Source organism: Macrosteles quadrilineatus, unplaced genomic scaffold (genome assembly GCF_028750875.1).
Source record: "Macrosteles quadrilineatus isolate MER2022 unplaced genomic scaffold, UCM_ALF_1.0 Scaffold_7__1_contigs__length_78375512, whole genome shotgun sequence".
NCBI lineage: Eukaryota > Metazoa > Arthropoda > Insecta > Hemiptera > Cicadellidae > Macrosteles > Macrosteles quadrilineatus.
Window position 1 is genome coordinate 66242525 of NW_026542600.1, and position 24649 is coordinate 66267173.

At 32.9% G+C, this 24649-nt stretch overlaps 1 protein-coding gene across 1 annotated transcript; it reads right to left on the bottom strand.

Moving 5' to 3' along the window:
* Window positions 1-4528: 4528 nt before the first annotated feature.
* On the bottom strand, window positions 4529-13825 carry LOC128998725 (uncharacterized). The gene is made up of 4 exons (XM_054425045.1): window positions 13691-13825; window positions 8353-8553; window positions 5821-6093; window positions 4529-4826 (listed from the first exon to the last, which is right to left on the bottom strand). The coding sequence occupies exons 1-4, from the start codon at window positions 13808-13810 to the stop codon at window positions 4773-4775; spliced, it is 648 nt and encodes a 215-aa protein (XP_054281020.1). The 5' UTR covers window positions 13811-13825; the 3' UTR covers window positions 4529-4772.
* Between the last annotated feature and the right edge of the window lie 10824 nt (window positions 13826-24649).

A 24649-nucleotide genomic window follows, 5' to 3' on the forward strand; every position in this document is an offset into this window, starting at 1 on the left:
TAGGACTGATTGGAATTTCCCCGTTCTCCCTGCCTAATACCCATCACTCTAACCCCGGACACATAGTGAACTAGTGGGCCAGTGAACGGATCGGCTTATGTAATCGTCCACGGAAATATTTACTCCGTGTAAATTTGTCAGCACTTGTCTTTATTACACACTTGTCTATATTAAAATAATTTAAACAGGTATTATTGCCTTTTTATATAATATAATAATATTGTAGTAAATATTTTTGGAGTCTGAGGTTAGGTTAGGTTAGGTTAAGATATGACATTTCTGCCACACAGTACTCTTCGAAAAAACTACGCAGCAATTCGGTGAACAATTCCATGAGGTGATCAGTTCTCTGATAAGTTCTCGTTCTCAGGGAGAAGGGAGCTGGCCGAGGGAGAACAGGAAGAAACGGGAAGAGGACACTCGGCCTGGGCTGCCCCTATTGTGTGTTGTGAGGGTAGGTTTCTAGGGAGCAGGTACCTGACCTCAGCTTGCACTTTACCCGTTAAATTCCAGGAATCTCCCAGAAATACCCAGAAAACCTCATTTTGTTTCAAAATTGTGAAATAAATAAAAAGTAAATCCTAAACTTATACCCGTTGCTAGAATGGCCAAATATCGACAGACAATAATACATCGAAGTGACTATGTTGCAAAACACCATCAACTCCCAGAATCATATTGAATCAACGATGACCTGTTATAACAGCAATGTGAAAATCTGCCCACCTCCTAGTTTTTGCCCAGCTTGCTGTCTCTGTCACACACCCCCTATCTCCCCTATAGTTTATTAAATTAACCTATAGGGAATCTTTCGGGGGCAACAGACTCAGAGCTACCCATGTTCCCTATTGTTTGTTGCAGAGGGTAAGATTCTCATAATCACCCCAGGCCGCGAGTGTCCTACACCCGGAAGAAACCGACGCGACGCGGCGAGGGAGATTTCTCTCAGTCCTTTTGTCGCACCCCTGAAATTGTCCGCACGGTTGCCCCTGCGGACCCAGGCTAGAACATAGTACAGGTAAAATAATACAAAAACACTCCATATAAACAACAAAATTTGTACATTCATGAAATTTCACCTGTAAGTTACTAATAACATGAGAAATGAAGATCCGATGAGTCCCCAAAATTTTGGGTGTGCTAAGGCCCTTTTTGGGGCCCTTTTTGTTCCGAAGGGCCCTTGTTCCTGAATAATTTTGTTTTTACGTTTAAGGTCGAGTGAGGTGTGGTTTTCGATGGTTTTAGTTATTTTAAATCGATTGGGACTAGTTTTAAGTGTATTAAACCACTCCATACAGGGTGTTTCGAAATATAAATACTTGTTACGATATTTAAAGATTTATTCATAAAGTAATAAAATTATTTACCTCCATGCTCTATATAAAAGGAGATTATTGAAAATAACTTTAATTCTTTACTATATAAGAGGGATAAGGATCACGAGGAGTAAGAGAAAATATTAAATACCCCCGTCACAGCAAACCTGCAGACTAAGCGAATTTTCATTTGCCCGATTTTCAATAAATCTAAAATAGCATTGAGTTTAATGAATACTTAGGTTTGCTGCTACAAGGAGGCTAATAAAGTGTGTATATAGTAAAATATTAATAGCGTAGTATAAAACAAATAAATTTGACAAGTTTTATTAAGACATATCTATAAACAAACAAACGAAATCATTTTGCACTATTCTCCTTAAGAATAACATGGAATTTTAAATTTACAATTTTTGAATTTCATTCGTAACTAATACACTTACAAAACACGTTAATATACTAAATTATTTGTTTTCTTTAAGCTCTTTAAAATGCTCTAGAGAAAAATTAGGAAACTTTGTGTTTTGAGGGTCAAAGATTACACATTTCACCACATAAAAACCTGTTCAATGGACCGATTATGCCGGTTTTGTTAAAATTTAACAAAAATTACTCGAGTTATCATGTTCACGGACACGTATATAACATGGATATATTATATTATATATGTATATAAACACATGTATAATATTTTGAGTTGATGGTGCTTTAGGCTTCTGGGGGCATTGAAATGAAAACGTAAATCGGTTTCGGGTCTATGTTTTACCATAAGACCTTCGGTAATAGCTTATTTCCTATATGGGAAGTTAAAGGGTTATATGGTGGGTAAAAGGGTATGGATTGGGTTTTACACTATAACATAATAACATAGGTTACTACGCGAAAATTTCAACTTTTAAGGTGGTGTGTATAATCTTTTAATGTGTTTTTTATGCAAATCTATTAAGACCAATTTCAAATTGATATGTATTTTTCTTAGGTAGTTATTTAAGCTATTTTTTGTACATTTATTAAAAATTAAAACAATTGTATTTGTATAAAACCTAATTAAAATTAAAATTAATGTATTAAAATGACAAACTAAAAACTTACTTCAACTAAAGCTATTTTTCTACAATTTCCATATTATCTCTTTTTACAATTTCATAATCACAATAATTATTCTCAGACGACTCATTAACAATTTTATTATTCTTAGAAACTTGTCCATCTTTACTGATTTTGTCCAAGTCGGTGTTCAAGCGGTATTCCCCTTTACAAACCTTGCATATTGCAGAACAGGCAACACCAATCTTAAAGCACGAACAATGTGGTGCAAAAACACCTTTCATACATACTGACGTTTGCAACTTGTATCTTAAGTTCCTCAAAATTATTTTCAATCAATACAAGTGCGGTTGTCATTGATGGCTATGACGACCAGGACAGCACGAAGACATCAGAGCAGCATTGTCGGTATAAGCATTTTTGTCCTGAACAATGGGAACGAGGTTTATGGGGTAAAAATTGAGTTTTCTTATTTACTTTACCCTCAAAACACAAAGTTTCCCAATTTTTCTCTAGAACATTTTAAATAGCTTAAAAACAAATAATTTAGTATACTAACGTGTTTTTGTATGGTTATTAGTTACGGATAAAAATACTAAAATTGTAAATTTAAAATTCCCATGTTATTCTTATGTAGAATAGTGTAAAATGATTTGATCTTGATCAAACTTGTCAAATTCATTTGTGTTATACTAGGCTATTAATATTTTACCATAAACACACTTTACTAGCCTCCTTGTAGCAGCAAACCTAGGTAATCGTTAAACGCAATGCTATTTTAGATCTAATTGAAAATCAAGTAAGTAAAACGGAAATTCGCTAGATCTGCAGGTTTGCTGTGACGGGGGTATTTAATATTTTCTCTTACTCCTTGTGATCCTTCCCTCTTATATACTAAAGAATTAAAGTTATTTTCAATAATCCCCTTTTATATAGAGCATGGAGGTAACTAATTTTATTACTTTATGAATAAATCTTTAAATATCGTAACAAGTATTTATATTTCAAAACACCCTGTATGGAGTGGTTTAATACACTTAAAACTAGTCCCAATCGATTTAAAATAACTAAAACCATCGAAAACCACACCTCACTCGACCTTAAAAGTAAAAACAAAATTATTCAGGAACAAGGGCCCTTCGGGACAAAAAGGGCCCCAAAAAGGGCCTTAGGACGCCCAAAATTTTGGGGACTCATCGGATCTTCATTTCTCATGTTATTAGTAACTTGCAGGTGAAATTTCATGAATGTACAAATTTTGTTGTTTATAAAACCCTATTTTACCTGTACTAACAGGTCAAATAATTCATTCCTGTTGTCACACGTCAACACCTGCAGCCAATGAATAAGGTTTGTATTTATTGGCCGCAGGTAAATCCTATCCCCGACTGCCTTTGTTATTTGAACAAACTATAGGAGCACTGTATAAAATGTTAAAACGTTACATAGGCTTACATATGGAAAAGGTTATGGCGGTTCAAGAAAAATTTTTCACTCACATTTTTATCTTGTGTTTCGATAGTGTTTAAACATGTTTTGTGATTTTAATTATAGTCTTGAAAATAATGTTATATTTTTCAATTGTTTGATAACCAACACATTTTGTTTATACAACTTAAAACTCTGATTCCATATTTTACATCTTTCACTCCTATGTTGCTGAAGTACGAACCTCCAAAGATCATAACAAATTCAAAAGCTGAAATCGTTGTTTGCAAGAAACATACTCAGTTATATTTTTTGTCTTACTACGAAAAACCATAATTGATTAAAAACTTCCCATAAAACTTTCCATCATTACCATAACATCAGCACTTTAGATAATTGAACATATGTGTACTAAGATTTTAGCATTGTAATAAAACTACAGTAATGAAGCATTTATCCTATTTGTATTGTACATTCTCTAGTTTACATATTTGCATCTTCTATCTTTGCCTCAGTTATAGGAAAAATATTACATAATATATACTTATAAAATGTATGTGAGTTTGACTTTTGAGGCAGTTAGTTGCCTATCTCATTTATACAAGCATGCAGCTTCACGTTCTCAAAGAATGGAGAGGAAATGTTTCATCATAAGGATCCCATTTGCAGACTTGCCTTATTTCCATGACTATGGGCACCTTAGGCTCATACCAAATAGGTAATAACAACATACCCTCTTAAAAATAGTAAATATTTTTATTCGTATAACCTACAACGTTTGGTTTCACATTGCTCTGTATTTGTGTGATATTATTCAATTACGTTATATTATTCATAATTCGATATAGAGGTTTAAACAATTAAGTTAACTTATAAAGGTATGTATTGTGTTGTTTTCTGATATTTTTATTTATAATAATTTCAGTGTAAGAGACAAGGAAAAAATTTTTAGTTATATTTTCAAGGTTGACAGCGTTATAGTTAGGCTTTGCCAGAGGTCTTATCCTTTGTAGCCAAGACTTCCTGGACTCGTTTCTGAAAAAGGAAAACACACAGTTAAAAAATAGATTAAGACATTGCCATAATTTGTCCACCCATTTTATGTTTATAAAACTTAGTTAAAGTGTTGATGCTGAAATCTAATGAAATCTTGAAAACAGTGTACACGTATTTATACAATGGACTTTGAATTAATTGTTTCACTTACCCTAATTTTTATGGGCCATTTCATATTAATTTCAGGATAATCATTGAATGTCCATGATGGAAATAGTCAGTCATATAAGTAGGCCATTTAGAAAGTAAAAACGCTAATGATATATATATATATATAAATAAAAATTTTGATAAATCTAACTATATATTACATTACAAAATGGTATACGTACTAATATATGGTAAAAACAAAAAAATGGACTGAATCGCCTCTTTGAATTTCCTCACTACATTACCTCATATAAACAAACCACGATCTTTCCTCTATTATCTGCGATATGAAATATGACACAGTCCAAGCAAAGGATTCACTTTAGCTGTTTTTCTATGGTTGAAATAACATTATATCAACGAGAGAAAAATGTTGACGCAGTAGGCTTGCCAAGTAAAAGACACTTTTAATCACGAACTGCAATTAATATATTTCTACAGTTTTTGGAATGTGACAGCTAAACTATTAACAGTATTATGTTATTGTAAAAATCATAGTTACAGTATTGATATTAGGACTTTTTGTGACTAACGTGGTGCACGTAGCCTTGCACGTGGTAAACAAAGTCATTGCCAACATGGTAAACGACAAAATACTATCTATTTACATACTGTTAATCATCATCATACATTAATAATTACTACCTACACATTCGTAGTACCAAAAATGGTGGTACAAAAACTTGGACTACATTTTTTCAGTTATCTTTTGGAGTGAGGAAAAGTAGTAAGCAAAGTAAAATGTTAAATTAGCAAAATACCACTTGACAACTTTAGACAACAACATCATTTTACATCATTTTACACGGCAATAAGTAATTACCTCAAACTGAGTGGCTGCCTTGGACAGTTCAGTTTGGGCGCTTTGAGCCAGGCCCTTGAGGTCCTCAGAGGCAGATCCCGCCTGTTCCTCCACAACCTTCTGGACCTTCTGGCCCACATCCGCCAGGTTTGTGTAGCCTGTCTTGACCTGCTCCAGCAGCTTGCCAACGTCAGGGTTCCTCTGGGCAAGGTCCTCCACTGTGGAATTGACCTGGCCTTGGATTTGTGCCAGGATCCCGGACAAGGAGTTGCCTGTTACGTTGTATTCTGCCAGCTGTTGACAGGATAGAATTTATTTTCGAGGAAACTTCTTTAACTTGATTCTAGTAAATGTTATTTGTAACTGAGCCATCAATTTATTTTGTTATCTAACGAAAACGCGATGTTTGATTTGATAGTTACTAGACCAGCAGTTTGACCGCTCTCTTACAAACACGTAAAAAATACCAATGTCGTGAATAAAAGAACACAAAACAATACAGTTAATGATTAGCAATGGATACTTTGTTTGAAGTTCATTGTTGGTGATGGTGAGTTAATGTTGTTCAAAGGTTTATTGCGGACATTTTCCATCACGAATGTAAAAAAAAAAATATTTTTTTTTTTTTTTTTTTTTTTTTTTTTTTTTTTTTTTTTTTTTTTTTTTTTTTTACATTCGTGATGGAAAATGTCCGCAATAAACCTTTGAACAACAGCAATGGATACATTGCACAAGGAGCCACAGAATCCCTCATTCTTATTGGACTCTTGGAAATTGACTTTAAAAGCTAGTATTGGTTTCAATATTTGACAAACTTCATCTTTACCTTCCCTAAAGGCTCGATTACATGGGGCGAGTTACAAGTTACTAGCTAGTGAGTAAAGGACAGTACGATGTACAACTCCCGCTATCGAACATTCCTCTGACATCATCAAGACTAATTTTACTTGTCGCTTGTGTATATCCAACTATGCACAGAATAATAAATACTACCCTTAGGGCAATTAGGTTCAGTCATTGCTTCAAGAATTAGCAAGGTAGTAATAATTGACCATCGTATGATATACTTCGACAGATAGAAGTGTGTAATTGGTGTCATTTCATAATTTCTTAATATAGATATTTTTAGATCATAGAGCTCTTTGAACAGTATCTTTCTGACCAAATAGATTAGGCCTAAATATTATATGACATGAAATCTTTCAATTCTGTTGCCCTTTTTGTTTGTAAACACATTTGTTTTGAAATTGTAAAGTCAGCCTGTTTACTTTAAAAGTGATGTCCACTGACAAAGAAAATAACACAGAGAAAACTAAACATCCTTAAAGCTATGAATCATGTAAATGGAAATACAAATGTACTTATTCATTGTTTAGTATTTATTTCCCGAAAAAAGGTGTATTGATGACGGTGGTAAATATTTGCCAATACATAGGCTAGAGCGATACTGCAGTGTTAGTGTGACGACATAGGGAGACTTCTGAAGACGCCACGCAAGCTGGCGAAATGTGCTTAAGATAGTATACAAATTGCTACTCAAGAACAAAGGGCTTTAATACTTTAATACTTTTCAATGAAATGGCGACCATACAAAGTAGGTATTTTAAGCCAAGTATAAATGGAGATGAGTGTAGGATGAGTGACGCGATCTTGTAGTCTTGTTAGGCCGACACATCATCCTTAGAAACAGCTGTTAATTAATAGCCCACACAACTAATGGCAACTAAGGGACCTACAGTTTATAGTGGAATCCGAACCACATTTCTGCCTTGGTATATACGAATTGGTCTAATTATCAGGATAGTACTGCGGATAGTCGTAGTACTCACTCGTGCGGACGTTAATCCACACCAGGGAGTATCACATCCACAGTGCATGCCTATAAATATCCACAATTCGCAACCTCCTAGTAGCTGGATTACAGGACGACGCCACTTGTCCCAGTTATTTAGCCTATCAACAGGCAACATAAAGGTAATAACTACTTTAATATAATCACCTTCTTGAATCTGTGATTACTAAAAATATATCAACTATTTCGTTGTAAAGATGAAATATTATGAAAATTACGCAAAGGATTCACGAATAAGATTCAAAATGCGTTATTTTGATTGCACACTAAACAACTCAGTCTCATTGGTGGAGTCATTGCAAACGGTGCTATTAGTGTTCCATTGTGTGAGCTTTTTACGTTACACCTTTTATAGATTATAGTGTTTTGTGATTGGTTATTATTTGCATGTTGTATCATGACTTGACTGCTGTACAGTGCATATTTTTGACTACTACCTTCTGTAGTGTATTCCAACTTAGGTTTGGCGTTTGGGTATTGTTAGTTGTAATGTGTTAGTTAAGTTTTTTCACCTGAGGACGGGATCAGATTCTAGATCCCGAAACGTTGTGTATTGTTTTTTACAATCGTGATGGAAAATGTCCGCAATAAACCTTTGAACAACAAGTGTCTTTACCATGATAAAAAGAAGTGTAATAAATAATTTCATAGTCACTAACATCATAAGCAGGTGTGGTTTTAAAGGCAAGTTTAAAGCCTACCTTTGCTTGGATCTTCGCTGCGCTGTCCTTCAGGTTGTTGAGGTTTTCTTGTAGAGCCGTCTCTACTTCTTGTTTGGTTGAAGGAATGTCCACTCCCAGAATTCCCTCAACAACGTGAGTTGCATTCTGGAACTTGGTGTTGATGTTCTCAAAGATACTGGCGAAGGAAAGAGGTTCTTCTGCAGTCTTGTCACCACTCACCTGTTGTTAAATTTCGCACGTTAACATATTTCTAACATGTTTAAAAATATTAAGTTCCACTAAGACACGAGGGTAGAGCCTGAAACTACTTTTCAATACACATTACTTCAGGCTACTCATAGAGTCGTGGTAGGGTATATAAATACATAAAGTAGTTGTTCTATATTTAGCCTTAAATAGGAGTTAATGTGTAAATTCCATTCATTTCTGTCACAAAGTATCCCTGTCTCAGATGCGTATAATGGCTGAGGAATGAAATATACACTTGTTGGAATTCCTCTGGCAAATCAAGTATGGAAGGAGACGTTTAGCATTGGTGGCTAAACTTAGAAGATTCAGGTGAAAATTGTTAAAAAATAAAACCAATTAGATTTTATGGCTCGTTTTAAATTGTCTCTGATATCAATATGGGAACAATCCTACTTGCTTACATATAACTCTAAACGTACGAATTTTAAGATCAATTTATGGCCAGAGACAAATTTTGTGTGGCCGAAATCATTTAAGTCCTCAGTAGCTTCGATCAAGTTACAGAGAAGGGACTTAAACTAATATCGCAGTACTCCAGGAGTAAAATATTACATTTTTTTATATTTAGTGTCATAATTTGTCTCTATTTTGAACATTATATTTTACTTTTAGTATGATCTGTACTAAATAAACTGTTAGAACACTAAGATTTTTTGGGGTGTAGTTACTTATATAAAGATAAATAAATCAGGTTCAGTAAATAAATCAATTATTCAGGTATGTTCTCATATTTGCCCAGATATCTGTCACTGTAATTTTTTTATATTGGTTACCTCCAGCATGTATAACTCGGTATGTGAATTTATACAACAAATGCAAATTTATTTTATATTCTTCGTTCAGTATTTTTGTGATTATTTACATCATCGGATTTTTTTGCGGAAGGATTCAAATCCTCAATGTCCAACGTTGATCGGTTGTTAGATTTGCAAAAGGTGGCATGTGTTTAAAATTTAAACTGCTAACAAATAAATAATAATTTCTAATGAAATTTAAATTCGTAACAGATTGATACTAAAGTATTGAGACAATTCAGCAACATTTAAATGCATGTGGAAGAAGAAAAAGATTCTACTCGGGCAGTGCTCGACAACGGACCTCCCAATGTTGTATGAGGAAATTTCGTAGCCTAATGGGACAAATGAAGCCATGTAGGTGACCAGGTCTTTGATATTCATTACTACACTCATTCAAGGTTTAGTTTGTCAACCGAGTAGGCCAAGTATTTGTCAGCACACAGTAGGAAACGCAAACTCAGCAAGGAAATGCTTGGGCATGCGCAACGCACAACAACTCAACGCGCAACCGCATATACTGGCAGTTGTAACCTTCAGCTGACTATCTCTAGCAGACTACCACATGTCTTACATTAATTAAAACAGCTGTTGTATTGCAGAGTTTATCCTATTTGTGATAATAATTATGAACTCGTTGGCCTAAAATACGCAAGATAAAGTCAAGTTCCATTGCCTCTTAGCCCTAACTACAACGAGATTTTAAATAAATTGTTGTATGTTTTTAAAATTATGTTAGTCACATTTTTCATTGTTTTTAATATAGGTCTACATCAAAGGATGTTTAAAAAAAGCTGTAATAATGATATTTTATGTGAATTTTCGCTGAGAGTTTACCAAGGGAGTTATTAAATCACACACAACATATAAAACCATCAAATACTTCTTTCAATGTTTTACATGTTATCTCGTATAACTATCGGATGTGTTACCAGTTATTTTTGTAATTTGTTTGTATATTACTTACGAGTGGGGTAATACAGTATACTTTCCTGAAGTGATACAGTCACATAAAAATAAATTACATAAAGATATTTGGTTATGATCAATGACATAAAGATCCCATCAGATACTGCAGTTGTCAAAAGACTGGTAGCCTATGTTTGATTTGAGATGTTAAATATTATATTGTTATTATTGAATAATAAACGTGAGACATTCAGATGAAATAAAACCATATTATTTATAATACATTGAAACTGACATTAAATACGGCAATCGCCTAGATGATCTGCTGTGACTTCTTGTTATGTAGGCCTACTGTATTATAAGTCTGGTGGGTTTCTAAAACCAAAAGAGCTACCGACCCGATAGAGCGAACGGAGTACAAAGGCTTTGTCATTTCTGCAAAAATCAAATCAAATCAAATTTCTGCTAAAAGGGCATTCAATTTTAAAAACCGCATATTATCAGCAGTCATTTGTATAAGAATATCTTCTAATACTATAGTACCTTGTGCATTGTCACATACATGGTATTACAGTTTTAATTACCAAAATTACATTTATGTACCACGGTATTGTTTATTTTTAAACCATGGTACGAGATCGGTAATTGTTTGTAATTTCTCGATTAAGTCTAAATATCACTTCTTATATAAAACTCTGTGTACAGTCTAAAGAACCTTTCCCATTTCCTTTGAGTTTATCTAACACAATTATTGACTTCCTCGAGCAATCGCATGTACTTCTCGGACCATACAAAGGTCGTAAGCGGCATAATATTGACTTGAAGATTACGATAAGGCCAGAGGTTGAGTGAGTAGGTCTTGCAAAACTAAGATAACCCTTCGTAGATTAGAAACCGCAAGCGATAGACTGAATGGATTCGCAAAATGCTTTGCAAATTTACAGTACAATTTTAATTTGTGATTGTTGTGTAGTTAGGGGTTATGGCCAAAAAACTATGACACATTTAAATAGATTCTACGTTGCGGATTCTAAACATTGTTCTGAACCCAGGTATAAATAGTGGGATAACGATCGAATAAATAAATTGATCGAAGAATAAATGAATTGTGGTTTATTCCTCATAAGATTTCTACTTAATACAGAGTTTGACCAATATCTATTAGATAACCTTCATAAAAACAATAAAAGAATATACGCAGGGACAATATTACAAAATTGTTAGTTGAATGTTAAACAACAAGGGATAAACAAAAAACAAATTGAATGAAATGTTCTAGCTGTTACAATAATTAAATAGGGCACTGTTTGTGAAATCAGCAGACAAAGACGAAACTCTGCCTGTGCGCCTGCTACAATAATTATTTGTAGAAATTTACTGATTGATGTTATTGATGAATTGTAAGTGGAGACGGAACTTTTCTCTTGCCAGGTTAGGTTTTAGGACAGTTTATAACAATTCACCTTAACGCAAATAAAAGCGTTGACATGTGATTATATTCCAAGAAAACTTTGTAATAGGGAAATTCGCATTTGCATTAGTTTATTATACAATTAGTTAGCGTTTACCATCAGTTGATAACTAGATATTGAATATCGACCGATAAGGGGATTGTCGGTAAATTATTATAATTTAAGTTTGACGAAACCCTAAGAAATAATAAGATTAGCATACGCATATTCATGTCTCCGTATTTTTAGGACCATTTCCAGAAGTTTTTGTGTGGTTAAACAAATTATACCCATTTAATTGAATAAATTAATCCATGATAAATTCACGAGCCTCTTGCGTATTTTTTCATATTTTCTTTTCTTAATAACTTGTGTTGTAGTATAATGTTTTAACATACTAATTGGGGAGAAGAGCATTGAGTAAAAAGAATTTCATATTTATATTATAAGTTAAATGTAAGTTAAAATAGGATTGAAAAAAACATAGTTGCACAACATGTTTACAACTACTTAATTTTAAAATGTAATAATTTTAATATGATACATTATGATTAGACAATAAATGTAATTAACGTCACAAATGTCCTTAATGTACTTAACGTGTGTAATGTCATTAATGTACTTTGCATTATAATTAAGGGGCTGTTCTTTCTGTCTGAATATTTTCACAAATACCAATAATTACCTTGAAAATACTCTAAGTAAATCTGAAGTTGGTGGTGTTAAACAACGAACCACACAGATAGTTGAAATGCCCAAGAATCAATAGATGACTTCTTATTTTTGTCCATTACGATAGCTCCTATCCTACTTACGCGATTAACAAAACCTCTAGGTGCAAATTCGAATTGGTTTTAGAGGTAATCGGTTAATTTGTACTTTTCCCAAAAACTCATTATTAGAATACGTCAATATTCACTGTCGACCAGAAATACTCAGAATAGTTTACTTCCGGTCGCGAAATTAAGTGTTAAGAAATGTTCCATGTTCATGTATCTATATAAATTATAAACGATGGCCAGCAAATCAACATTTTTATTTATGCATTCCACTTTTGTTATTTTATTATTCCTAATCATATAACAAAATAATCGTGACGTTTAGTTTTATTTGTTTGGTTATAAATGTCTTAATTTCATTTATTAATATAATCTAACGAAATTTATATTTCATCCTTCCTAAACCACCAATCAAATAATTACAGAAACGTTATTTTTAGTAAATAAATAATTATTTATATATATATAAAACTATTGCTTATAATGTTAAGTAAGTTTTTTTTTATTTATTTTTGCTGTTAATTTAAACGATTTACACTAATTTAAAATGGTGTGTCACACTAGTTGTTAGTCTAGTAATAAAAAAGGTAGATATGACTCGCTTTCGACATGCTCATTTTTTAAATGTGTAATTTATGTCTCGATAAGAACCAGTACAGTGGTAAAATCAGAGTATTAACTTAGCAACACCTCATCTGGGAATCATGGTGGGATTTGGTTTTGTAATTACAGAATCCATGTTACTGTAAGTTTGAAGATTTATTACATTTCATAAGAAATCTTGTAAATTAGCCTCTAAAATCTTTGGATCAGTGGATGGTAACCAAAACCAAACACGAAATAAGAATGAATCTTTAGTTTGCTATTTTTCAATATTTACCAAACAGATTAATTAAGTACAACCAAAAATTTCATTTCATTTCGCAATGCTGTATCATAGGAACTTTGGAAGTATGTTAAATGACATATAATTATGTAATGGATCAAATTTAAGACGTATAAGAATTTTAATTTAGACAGACAATAAAGCATAACCTTTAATAATAAAAAAATATTGAAAACAATCATTACACATTATTATCTATAGTTGTCACATATACACTGCAATACATTTAAACTACATGCCATACAGACGTATTTTTAAAGAATAATCTAGATATATGAATGCACTCACTGAGGCGGCGAGAGCCAAGAGGGCGAAGGCGAGAGATCTAGTCAACATGTTGGTCCGGAGGTCTTTGAAGCACTGCAGCGGAGATACTGACCCGAGGGCCCAGCATCGCTTAAATATCATCACTTATCTTACGTTGACTCGTGTCTTATGTGTCATCCATAATTGACTCAGCCAGCCCAGGTGAAATGAATACATATCATATAAACAATATTGGTCTCATGCTCTTTGGCTTAAATATAATAACTCACAAAGGTAAAGATTTGGCATCATTTGCATCAAAATGGGTTATCTGGTATGAAGTTGTAGCTTGACCTTTAACCTTGATTTTGGCAGCTTTTGTCTCACTTTTGCTGCTCAATTTGGCGTTAAACGGGGGTTAAATCTTGTGGGACAGACATATAGTACTTGCGTACTTTTGAATTTTACTTCCAGTTTGCAAAGTTGCTCTTATGGAAGTGAGTAAAACCTAAACCTAAGGACCTTAACATATATAGAGGTTTATGTAAAGGTTTACATAAACCTCTTCCTCTTATGGAAAGGAGCAAAACCTAAGTTAAATAATATAAAGGCCAATATAAGATTATCTTTCATTAATGGTTTTGTGTGGTTTAATTGTTATATGACGCAATTATAGATTATGTTACTCTATACGTTAAAAGTACATACTCAGACATCACTTAATTCAGAGGAATGATTTATTCATATTTTACTTTAAAATTACCCTAGTGCCATATGAACAAACTAACTGTTAAAATGTTAGTAAAGTATTTGCATATCATTAGAACGGTAAGTTAATTTTATTTATTACTCAATAATACACAAAATGTTTGTATTACCTTTTTGTTCCACAGTTGTTCGTTTTCTTTTGATTTTACTGGATTTTATTTTTTGGAACTATGAAAAAATATTACTTCTTCATTGCCTTTTGTTCTTATTGAAATATTTAGGCAACCTTTTCTGTTCTTTGCACGGAGAAAGAATACTGCTAACCACAATATTTTTTCATAATTTTGATCACTGCTTCACAATAGTAAATTCGCCCAAGTATCATTCAATCCCTGGCCATTCCTTGAGAATTCGCCCAAACGAATAACGATTGAAATATCATCGCGGTAATGGCAAAGTAAGCATAACAAATTTCCTTATCCTAAGGTAGCTTAAGTAGTCATGTTCTCCACCTCTCCATGGATGTAAAATCAGGATGGGTCATGAGTCCAATTATCGTCTCATAGTTGCTTCGGGCCACATGTCCAGCTTCTGGTGGGTCTCTTTTGACACCCACAGATACAAATTAATGACTCCTGTCACCAACAGAACTGCAGAGCAACACTTAAAATCAACAGCCTCTGGAAATCCTAAGCGTCTTCTGAATGTAAGACGTCTGTAATTTTTAACTGTAAAGACTCGACCCTAAGTGTGAACCCTCTACAAGAGCACGGCCTCAACATCACTATTCATCTGATTCAGCTTTAATATTGAAACACTTCAATGAAAATGGTTTATTCCTCACCTTAATAAAAACAACTGACACCACAAACAACATTTGAGGTTTTCAGTAGTTAAATATTTAATTAGTAGAAATACTAAGAGTTATTTCTCAACTGCAAAGTCACCATCTTTTTTACACATTTTACTTTTTCCTATTTTTTTACACAATTTTATATTTTTATGAGTATTAAATTTAAAGTCTAAAATGATTGTGTTTTAATTGTGTTCAAATTGCCTGAACAAGTTCGCCTTTGCACAGCTATTAAAATGATTCATAGAAGTTAATCAAAGTGTTACCCTATATTTACTTCAAATTTATATTTCATAAAGGAAGGCGTAGAAAAAACACCCAGAGATTCATATTTCTGCGTAAATTTATTTTACGCCACACTACATTATTTTGACGAACTTCCCACGCAAGGATTTAGTCCAGAAAACAGCTGTTTGCCGCCAGCTTATTCAAATTGGGTTTCAATGCGTACTACTGTGCTGCAATGAGTTTTGCCGGACACCAATCAGCTGATTATACTGTATTTAGGTGGCAGTGAGTGGTTATAAACAAAAACATAACCTCTCTTAGAGGTTATGACTAGTGATTTTTAGTCCTTTAGTTGGTGGAAATATATAAGGATCTGTACGGATTTAGTTGTATGGCGTAAACTATCGTACGTAACTCGTCCAAAATGTGTGTACCGGACTCGTATGGTAATCCCGTACTCGACTTCGTCTCGCACGGGAACGACCACACTCGTCCGGTAAACACTTATTTTCAGGACTAGTAACGTAATATACTATTATGATAAACTTACCAATATAATAATTATTTGTGGAATGAATAAAGTGGCTTTTATTAAATTGACTGTTAATATAAATACTGTAAAAGTTAAGAATTTATACATTTTTTTACAACGAATTTGTAATAAATCACAAACCGATAATCTGTAAAATAATATCGGATAATATATAATATTAATAATAGTATAAGTAATATAAATAATATATAATGATATAATCAGATGTGGCAAAGAATAACAAATATTTATTACAGTTGAAACTTGACAAACTGTTTCAATCCCGTTGTGTAACGTGCTTCGTAATATCTTGTTTTCGATCCCGTTTTGATGTTTTCACCAAAATTGCGTATTAATTATAGCTTCAACCATTAGGCTATATATTGTTTGAGAGACAAAAAACCTTATTGTCATGACGAATCATGTCGTTAACTATGAAAAACCAAACTCAATTACATTTAATTCAAGAAAGATGTGTACAAAATAAAAAACAGATTAAACGGGCCGGGCACCCCCGGCTCGTTTAATTAGAATTGTATTGAATTTACACAATTGAATTTTCACAATTGAATTTTCACCAAAATTCATTTGAAGATCAATTAAGATTGTCAGTTCTTATTTGTGTTTTACTTATTTCTGTCTTTTTGCACGCGTAAATATAGTATAAGTATCTATAAATTCTATTTGAGTGTTCTAGTCATTCTGAAAATACTATGTTGCATAAACTGCTCTTTGGTTTGTTTGGATTGTTGCTATCGTTTGTTGTTTGTTGTTGATGTTGCTATTTTGTTGTACAAGGTTGTAGTGCACATGATAAAAGTAACGTATGAGATCCTTGCTATGAGAAATGTTATATGAAATAAAAACTATATATATATACTGAATGTAGTATTGTGAAGTGAAAAGGTGATACATTCAGTCAGAACCTTTGTTGACAAAACATCTCTTCTTACATTTAAGCATTAGTCTCCAACGAATTGAACTGTAGCAATATGTTACATATTACTAACATTTTTTTTATAATTATACTAATGCCTAGGATTGTCTGTGTGCTATTATCTGTTTAGAGTCACCATCTTGTGTAGACGTTATCCATTGTTTTCTCATGATTTCGATTGTTACAATAATATTGTGTTATTTAAGGGACTTTGTTTTTATTCCAACTATTCCTTATTCCTACTACACACCTAGGTGGCATCCCCATCTCAGATAATTTATAATATACACCCCGTTATTTTTCATTATGATTTTTACTTCGTTGGACGGGTTTGTGTACTAATCTTGGTTACGTTCCAGACACTTTCTCAAATAATAGTGGGAACATATTTCAGATCTCAAAACATTGCAAAAACTTTGTTTTTTACTAATCGGTATACACATTTCTGCAATAATTGAATGGATTATATTTCTTAAACACCACGCACGTTATATTTTTTGTACATTTTTTCATATGACTAGGCTGATAGATTAAAATATTGGTATGGTATAACAATGTAATGATGGCCAAACAGTGGTCCAACATACAAAAAGACTTAGAGAACTAATTTAAGTAAACAAAGAAATTGATAGAATTTTACCGATTCAATCAGTTAAAATACACTGTAATTATTTAAATAACGTAGTTTTAATACGGCTCCATAAACAAAAACCTAAAAAAACAGCACGCATGTTGGTAATCGTTATCACATTTTAGTAACATGAAGTAAAAACAGCCAACGTAACCACAGTTTACAATAGGAGTTCTTATAGCTCAAAGTTCGATTTGTATCATTGGTATTATATCTTGCTTGAATTAATTTGAGTTTGTAAAAACGTTAAATATAATCGCAATATTATTATAGACAAGAAATAGTCTTTGAAATTGAAAGCTGCTTCTTAATAGTAACATAAAATTGGAAGTGATGGAGGTTGAATAAATTATAAAAAATTTGGTATATTTATGGATTTCGTTTCAGTCATGTTCAACAATCTTTTATAACGGTTTAAAGGAATTATCCTCAACACGTAATTTGATTATACATACAATACACTTAAACTAGCGATTTCTTAAAGCCAAACACGACTGTGACTTGCTAATATTGTAAAGCGAAAGATTATATCTTCGTTGACAAAAATATTCTTCTAGGTTAAGCTGTGTTCGATTACGCTAAGTTGCTTAAGCATTACTTATCTTACAACGTGTTACTAATGTTACTTAAAATAAGGTTCCATGATGCATGAAGGACAACACGAATGAGCTTGAGACTTGGCATAGAAATCAAAGAACCGAAAATGCATTCAACCTAAATAGGGAGGAAGAAGTTAAAAATCGAAATCTCATTTTTCTGAAAGTCCAGAAAAGTACAAGCTGAAACTGTTTATGTAGGTTGTAACCTTTTCTGGTAGTCTAACGACTAAAGACTTGTCTACTAGTAACGAGGCCTTGTATCCCTTTTATTATTTTACTTTATATATCAACCAATAAACATGTGGTTGATATATGACGGTTTTATTTTAGAAAGTTTTGATCACCGTAATATCCTGTGTGGAATTATATTTTACTTGGAAATTTCCAGTGTCACTTATAGATAAGAGTGATTCTAAGGACTATTTTGTTTTCTTATCTAGCAGCATAATTATAAATCAATGATATCACTAGGTCAAATGTATAATAGCTTAATAACATGTGGATGTCCATGTCTATCTCTATGTCAATAGAACAAGCCGCTTATTTGTCGATGGCCAGACAATTTACTCATCATTATCTTTCATTGTTACCAATAGGAAAATAACAGATACGTCTAATTTCCTGTTGTTTGTCTAGCACATTCAAAATTTTGGGTAGGAATGCAACACTGTGGAACTATTCTAGGCTAATTAGGCAATCACAGTTTGTTCTTAAAAATAATTGTGTAGATTTCCATCGTTAACAATGTTTCTTGAATCTGTGAAACTTCAAAGTGCTTATTATTGAATTTATACCAGGGAATGATATAAAATTTAAAACAGTGTTATTTTCAGTGTTACAGTTATTCGTGATATTTCAGGTTAAAAACTTTAATTGGACCTCTATCTTGAAAACTTCGGCCTATTAAAGTTACAAACTAAAAACTGAAATAACGTTAACACTATAAAGGTAAACAAAACTATTGTAGAAATGGTTTTAGTTACGTAATATGATTGCAATTCTAACGATACCAAATTAAGTTTTATAATATCAAATTACCACCATTTTGCAAGTTAACATTGAACGAAAATAATATTTTTCTCAAAATCCGTTAGCACATAAAAAATTGTTTTGTAAAAGATAGTGGCTGTACGAAATTTTTTAGTTTTGGAATTTTTAACAAGATATTTTAGTTTGTTTTGGTCCAGGAATGAACAACGTACCTCAAAGGTCTGCAGAGAGTTCGGGACACCATGAATAAGCTGTGCATGGATACAAAAATCATAGGTCTTTTATAATCTTAGTAAATTTAATGCAAAAGCTAAGTACAATCTATTTATTTATTTTTTCAATGGGAAACCCATTACATTGGTTTATGAAATATCTCAAAATGGAAATATTTTCTAAAGGATAATAAATATTAACATTCATGATGCCACAAAACTGGTGTTGTAGTGCAAATGTTATACAGTTTGATATACTAATTCAAAGACAAACTACATATAAAATATAAATACTTCAACAACAAAATATAGTGTGACACATGACATGATGATATAGTAACATTTATAAACTCTGTGATCATAAATAACGATAACAAGTAATCAATAGTTAGAATTTTAAACAAAAACTTATAATATTCAACATTTTAAAACATAAATAGTAACAAAAAATAACCTTAACTTTGCAATATCAGGTAAATGTTGCAGGTTAGAGTTCATCAGATGCAACTTTCAGTAATTTTCTCTTGACTGCTACAGTCGGCTTTCAGTAATTTTCTCTTGACTGCTACAGTCGGCTTTCAGTAATTTTCTCTTGAATTCTACTGTCGACTTTCAGTAATTTTCTCTTGACTGCTACAGTCGGCTTTCAGGAATTTTCTCTTGACTGCTACAGTCGACTTTCAGTAATTTTCTCTTGACTGCTACTGTCGACTTTCAGTAATTTTCTCTTGACTGCTACTGTCGACTTTCAGTAATTTTCTCTTGACTGCTACAGTCGGCTTTCAGTAATTTTCTCTTGACTGCTACAGTCGACTTCCAGTAATTTTCTCTTGACTGCTACAGTCGGCTTTCAGTAATTTTCTCTTGACTGCTACAGTCGACTTTCAGTAATTTTCTCTTGACTGCTACAGTCGACTTTCAGTAATTTTCTCTTGACTGCTACAGTCGACTTTCAGTAATTTTCCCTTAACTGCTACAGTCGACTTTCAGTAATTTTCCCTTGACTGCTACAGTCGACTTTCAGTAATTTTCCCTTGACTGCTACAGTCGACTATCAGTAATTTTCTCTTGACTGCTACAGTCGACTATCAGTAATTTTCTCTTGACTGCTACAATCGACTATCAGTAATTTTCTCTTGACTGCTACAAGACTTTTAGCAAAAAAGTCAATTAGGCGAGACACTTTGTTCCAAAGTTTCTGGAGTCAATTCAGGATGCTGTTTGCATCATAGTTGATGCTCACTTGCCGTCTACCAAATAGTTCTGGTTTATGATTTATGATTATGATAATACTATTACAACACCACTAGGACCTATCTCACCTGAACGCAGAACATTTTTTTTTCAGATTTAACAATCAAAACTCAAAATGTTTGGATTAAATTCCAACACTGTTTATAACCCAGCATAAACAAATCAAATACAATTTGCACAGATTTGTGTGATAGCTTGTAGCAGTCATTCCTTAGTAAGAGATGAGAAAAATCAATACCCTTTGATAAGTGTAACCTTTTACAGGTGAAACTTAATTTTAAATACTGGATGACTATTCAAACTCAATACTTTTTCGCTTGATTCGGAGACTCACTGATTGAGGTAGTATACGATTCCCTGCAATATTTTTTTCAATTTCATCGCTAGAATTAAAAGCTACGCCTTTCTATACAAATTTATGATTGAAAAACGAGTAAAAACAAAAAAAAATCGATAAAAAATGGGCATGGCGAGTAGTCATTTTTTACTTTGTGAGTAATTTCATCCATCGTCACACTTAACTAATATTCTGTTTACTACTTCGTGTAACCTAAACGATTAAATAAGGGGGCACCGGTGCAGGTTTGCTTTGGAAAAGAGAAGGCATTGGCGTTAGCGTTCCCATGGGGGTGTACCCGACAGTTTTTCAAGCGGAGGTCACTGCTATCTTGGTTTGTGCTTAAGAAAATCTTAACAAAGACATCAGATACAAAACAATTAACATCTACACTGATAGTCAAGCTACCTTAAAAGCACTAAACTCATAAGATTTCAAATCAAGGCTCGTATGGGATTGTCTTGGTACTGTGTCTGAATTGGGTAGGAGGAATGATCTTACGCTTTGTTGGGTACCTGGACATTCAGGCATTGAAGGAAATGAAGCAGCAACAATGATTGGTCCACAACCCTTCTGTGGTACACGAAAAAGCGTGTGCTCCTCTATTGCCAATGAAAAGCGCCGAAAACGTTGGGTTGATACTCCCCTTCAGGGTTAGCAAGCTTACTCTGTTTAGGCATTCTAACGGGTTGCCTCTGACTTTTTTAAGCTAGACAGGTGAAGAATTAAATTAACAGTGGAACTGAAACTGGCCATGGGCGATTCAGGAAACATTTACAACGGATGGGCTTGTTTGTAGGCACTGCGGTAGGTCAGAAGAGACAGCCGATCACCTGCTCTTTGATTGTGATAAGCTCTCTGAAGCTAGAAGGATGTGGTAGGAAGTAGATATCTACCCGAGGAGGAATTATTTGGAAGACTACAGACTTTAATCGGATGCTTGGATTTGTAAGGGAATTGATAATAAAACAACTGTCGGGGGTGCGCAATAATTCGACTTTTCGAATGGGGTGCTTTATGTTCTCACCCTGCCTGCCCCTGTTACATAAGATAAAATAACCTAAACCACAGAAAACATACTACTAAACTTTGTTAAAGTAAACAATAAAATACAACTTTTCTTGTAAACGCTTTTTTCCAGCATAGCAGTGCTGGTTTGTACAATCAACGAGGACTAGTTTTCAGATTGGCATTTGGAATATTGTCGACTTCGATCGGTAATGAAGAGGTGGCCAATTGTTGGTATTGCTTCAATCAACAATGCAACTTATGCAACAACGCAACAAGCTACAATCGTTATCATCAATCGATCGCTTTTATATGGTAGGTTGCTCCGAAATTGTTTCTTGGTTGTGCACAATGTTGCAGTTATACTGCATTTGAGTTAAAATCAAATTATAAAATGGCTTATATCTTCAACACAAACAAATTCTTGGCCCTAAGGTAAAGAAGAATATTACGTTCATGTCTTGTTTTTGCTATTTTCTGTTCCAACGCTGTTTTGTCAATGCTTACATGTTTTATTATTTGCAATGCAATTATTATAATTTCATGCTGCTCTTGTGCTTAAAACATGTATTGTCTTGTAAATGGTGTATCCGTTGAAATGAATGAATGAATAAATTAGAACTGAATTTTACCACCTAAATTACGATATCTGTAATAAACATGAGTTTTTGTCTTAGTTTGACAAAGATTTGATATTTTAATTCTTTTCAATTGATGAACAAGACAAATCTAAAATAGTGTTTTTACTGTTCCAAAAAACTTGTTTGGAATATGGGAAGGTTCATTGTTTCACGAGTTTCAATAAAATCGAGTATTTAAAAAGAGGCATGAGATAATTGCCGATTAGGGCATTAACCTTTTGGACAATCTTAATCCTCGCCAATCTTAATCATTTCTATCGCTAACAGTTTGGTGGGGTGTGTTTTTTTTAAATTTTTTATCGTTACTCTGAACATAGTTATAGTCTTTACAGGGAAAAATCTTTTTGAATAATTCCATGCAAATATTGCATACGAAACTGTTTATTACACGAATCTTATATAACAGTAAAAATGCCAACTCCTACTTCTTATTAGCACTTTTCCAATTCATCCAGTACATTGTTTTGAAAGTGTTGTATTTCAACAGACACTACTTAGAACGCCGTGTTTACAAAACGGAGCCATGTTTGGTGTCAACATTTATGAAACTGTGCTATGTCAGGGAAGTATCAATGGACACCCTTACTCTAGCAAAATGAAAAGCCACCAGGAAAAGTTGATGTACAATCAGCTGTAGCTTTTACTGTTCATATCAGTCCATAACTGCTTGTAGAATGTTCTAGCAAATGCATTATTCTTCAAAGGTGCTTTATCGTTATTTTATTAATAGGTTTATTGATTTTATATAATCTATATATATAAAAGGCAAAGCCCTCACTGACTGACTCACTCACTCATCACTAATTCTCCATTTTCCCATTTTAGTACAGTAAAAATATGTTTTGACCCAAAAAAAATTAGCACAACCGGGGAATTTGGTACAGATGTTGGGTGTACCTTCCTTTTGAACATACTAAAAGTCCCCTAAAATTGAAGCTGTGCTACGGCTGCCATATTGGAAAATGGTGGCATATTTCTGTATTTTTCGCTATAGTGACTTTATTATTAGAGATACAGGAAAAAGCTAAATGTACAAAATGTAGGTCATCTAAAAATACACATTTTTTGTATTTACCATCTTTCTCTAAGCCCAACGGGTTTTGAGTTATTTGTTATTAACTATATTTAGTTTTTTCTATTTATCAAAAATAGGTGAAGCACATGGAAATTGACCGTTTCTTTCAAGGATTATGATAATTAATCCTATTTAGTTAAATAGTGTGATACTATAAAATCTAAAAATTTAAGCGTATTTTATGATTAAAACAACTCCGCCACAGCAAACCTGCAGACTCAGCAAATTTCCATTTGATTGGATATTTTATTAAAAAATGTATATAAATAAAATTAGGTTCAACAGGTACCTAGGTTTGCTGCTAGACGTAGGTTATTATGGTGTGTTTTTTTTTTAAGTAAAATATCAATACCTTACTATAAAAAACTAATTTTCCAAGTTTGATCAAAATATATCTATAAACAAGCAAACTGCAACAGTTAACTAATTCATAAGAATAGCATGGGAGTTTTAAATTAACAATAAACAAATTTGAATATAAAAACTTTGGTCGTGTTTACTAAAAAGATGGCGATTATTCGTCACGATTAGAATATTAACCAAATGGGTTTTCAAAAGGAGATGGAGCCTGTTATTTAAGTAATATTAATTCGTACCAAGCACCGAAAATATTGTATGCAGTAAGGTAATCTACCATTTTTTGTATAGTACGCAATAGTCATATTAATATTTTATCTTCATTTTTTACCCATTTAATAGTTAACATTTTAGTATTTTGATGGCACCACCACACTAACAAACTATACTAGACATCCCATTGTAAATTTGGAAAGGCGTTTTTCGTGTCTAGTTCATGTTGGTGACTAAGTATGGTAAAGTATACTTAGTTTTATTTATCAAAAATCAGTGAAACCCATCGCAATCGACGGTTACTTTCAAGGTTTACGACAATTATTCATCCCACTTAGTTGATATCAGAGTGATAGTGGTAGTGCCATCAAAATATTAAAATGTTAATTTATTAAATGGGTAAAAATGAGTATAAAATATTAATAT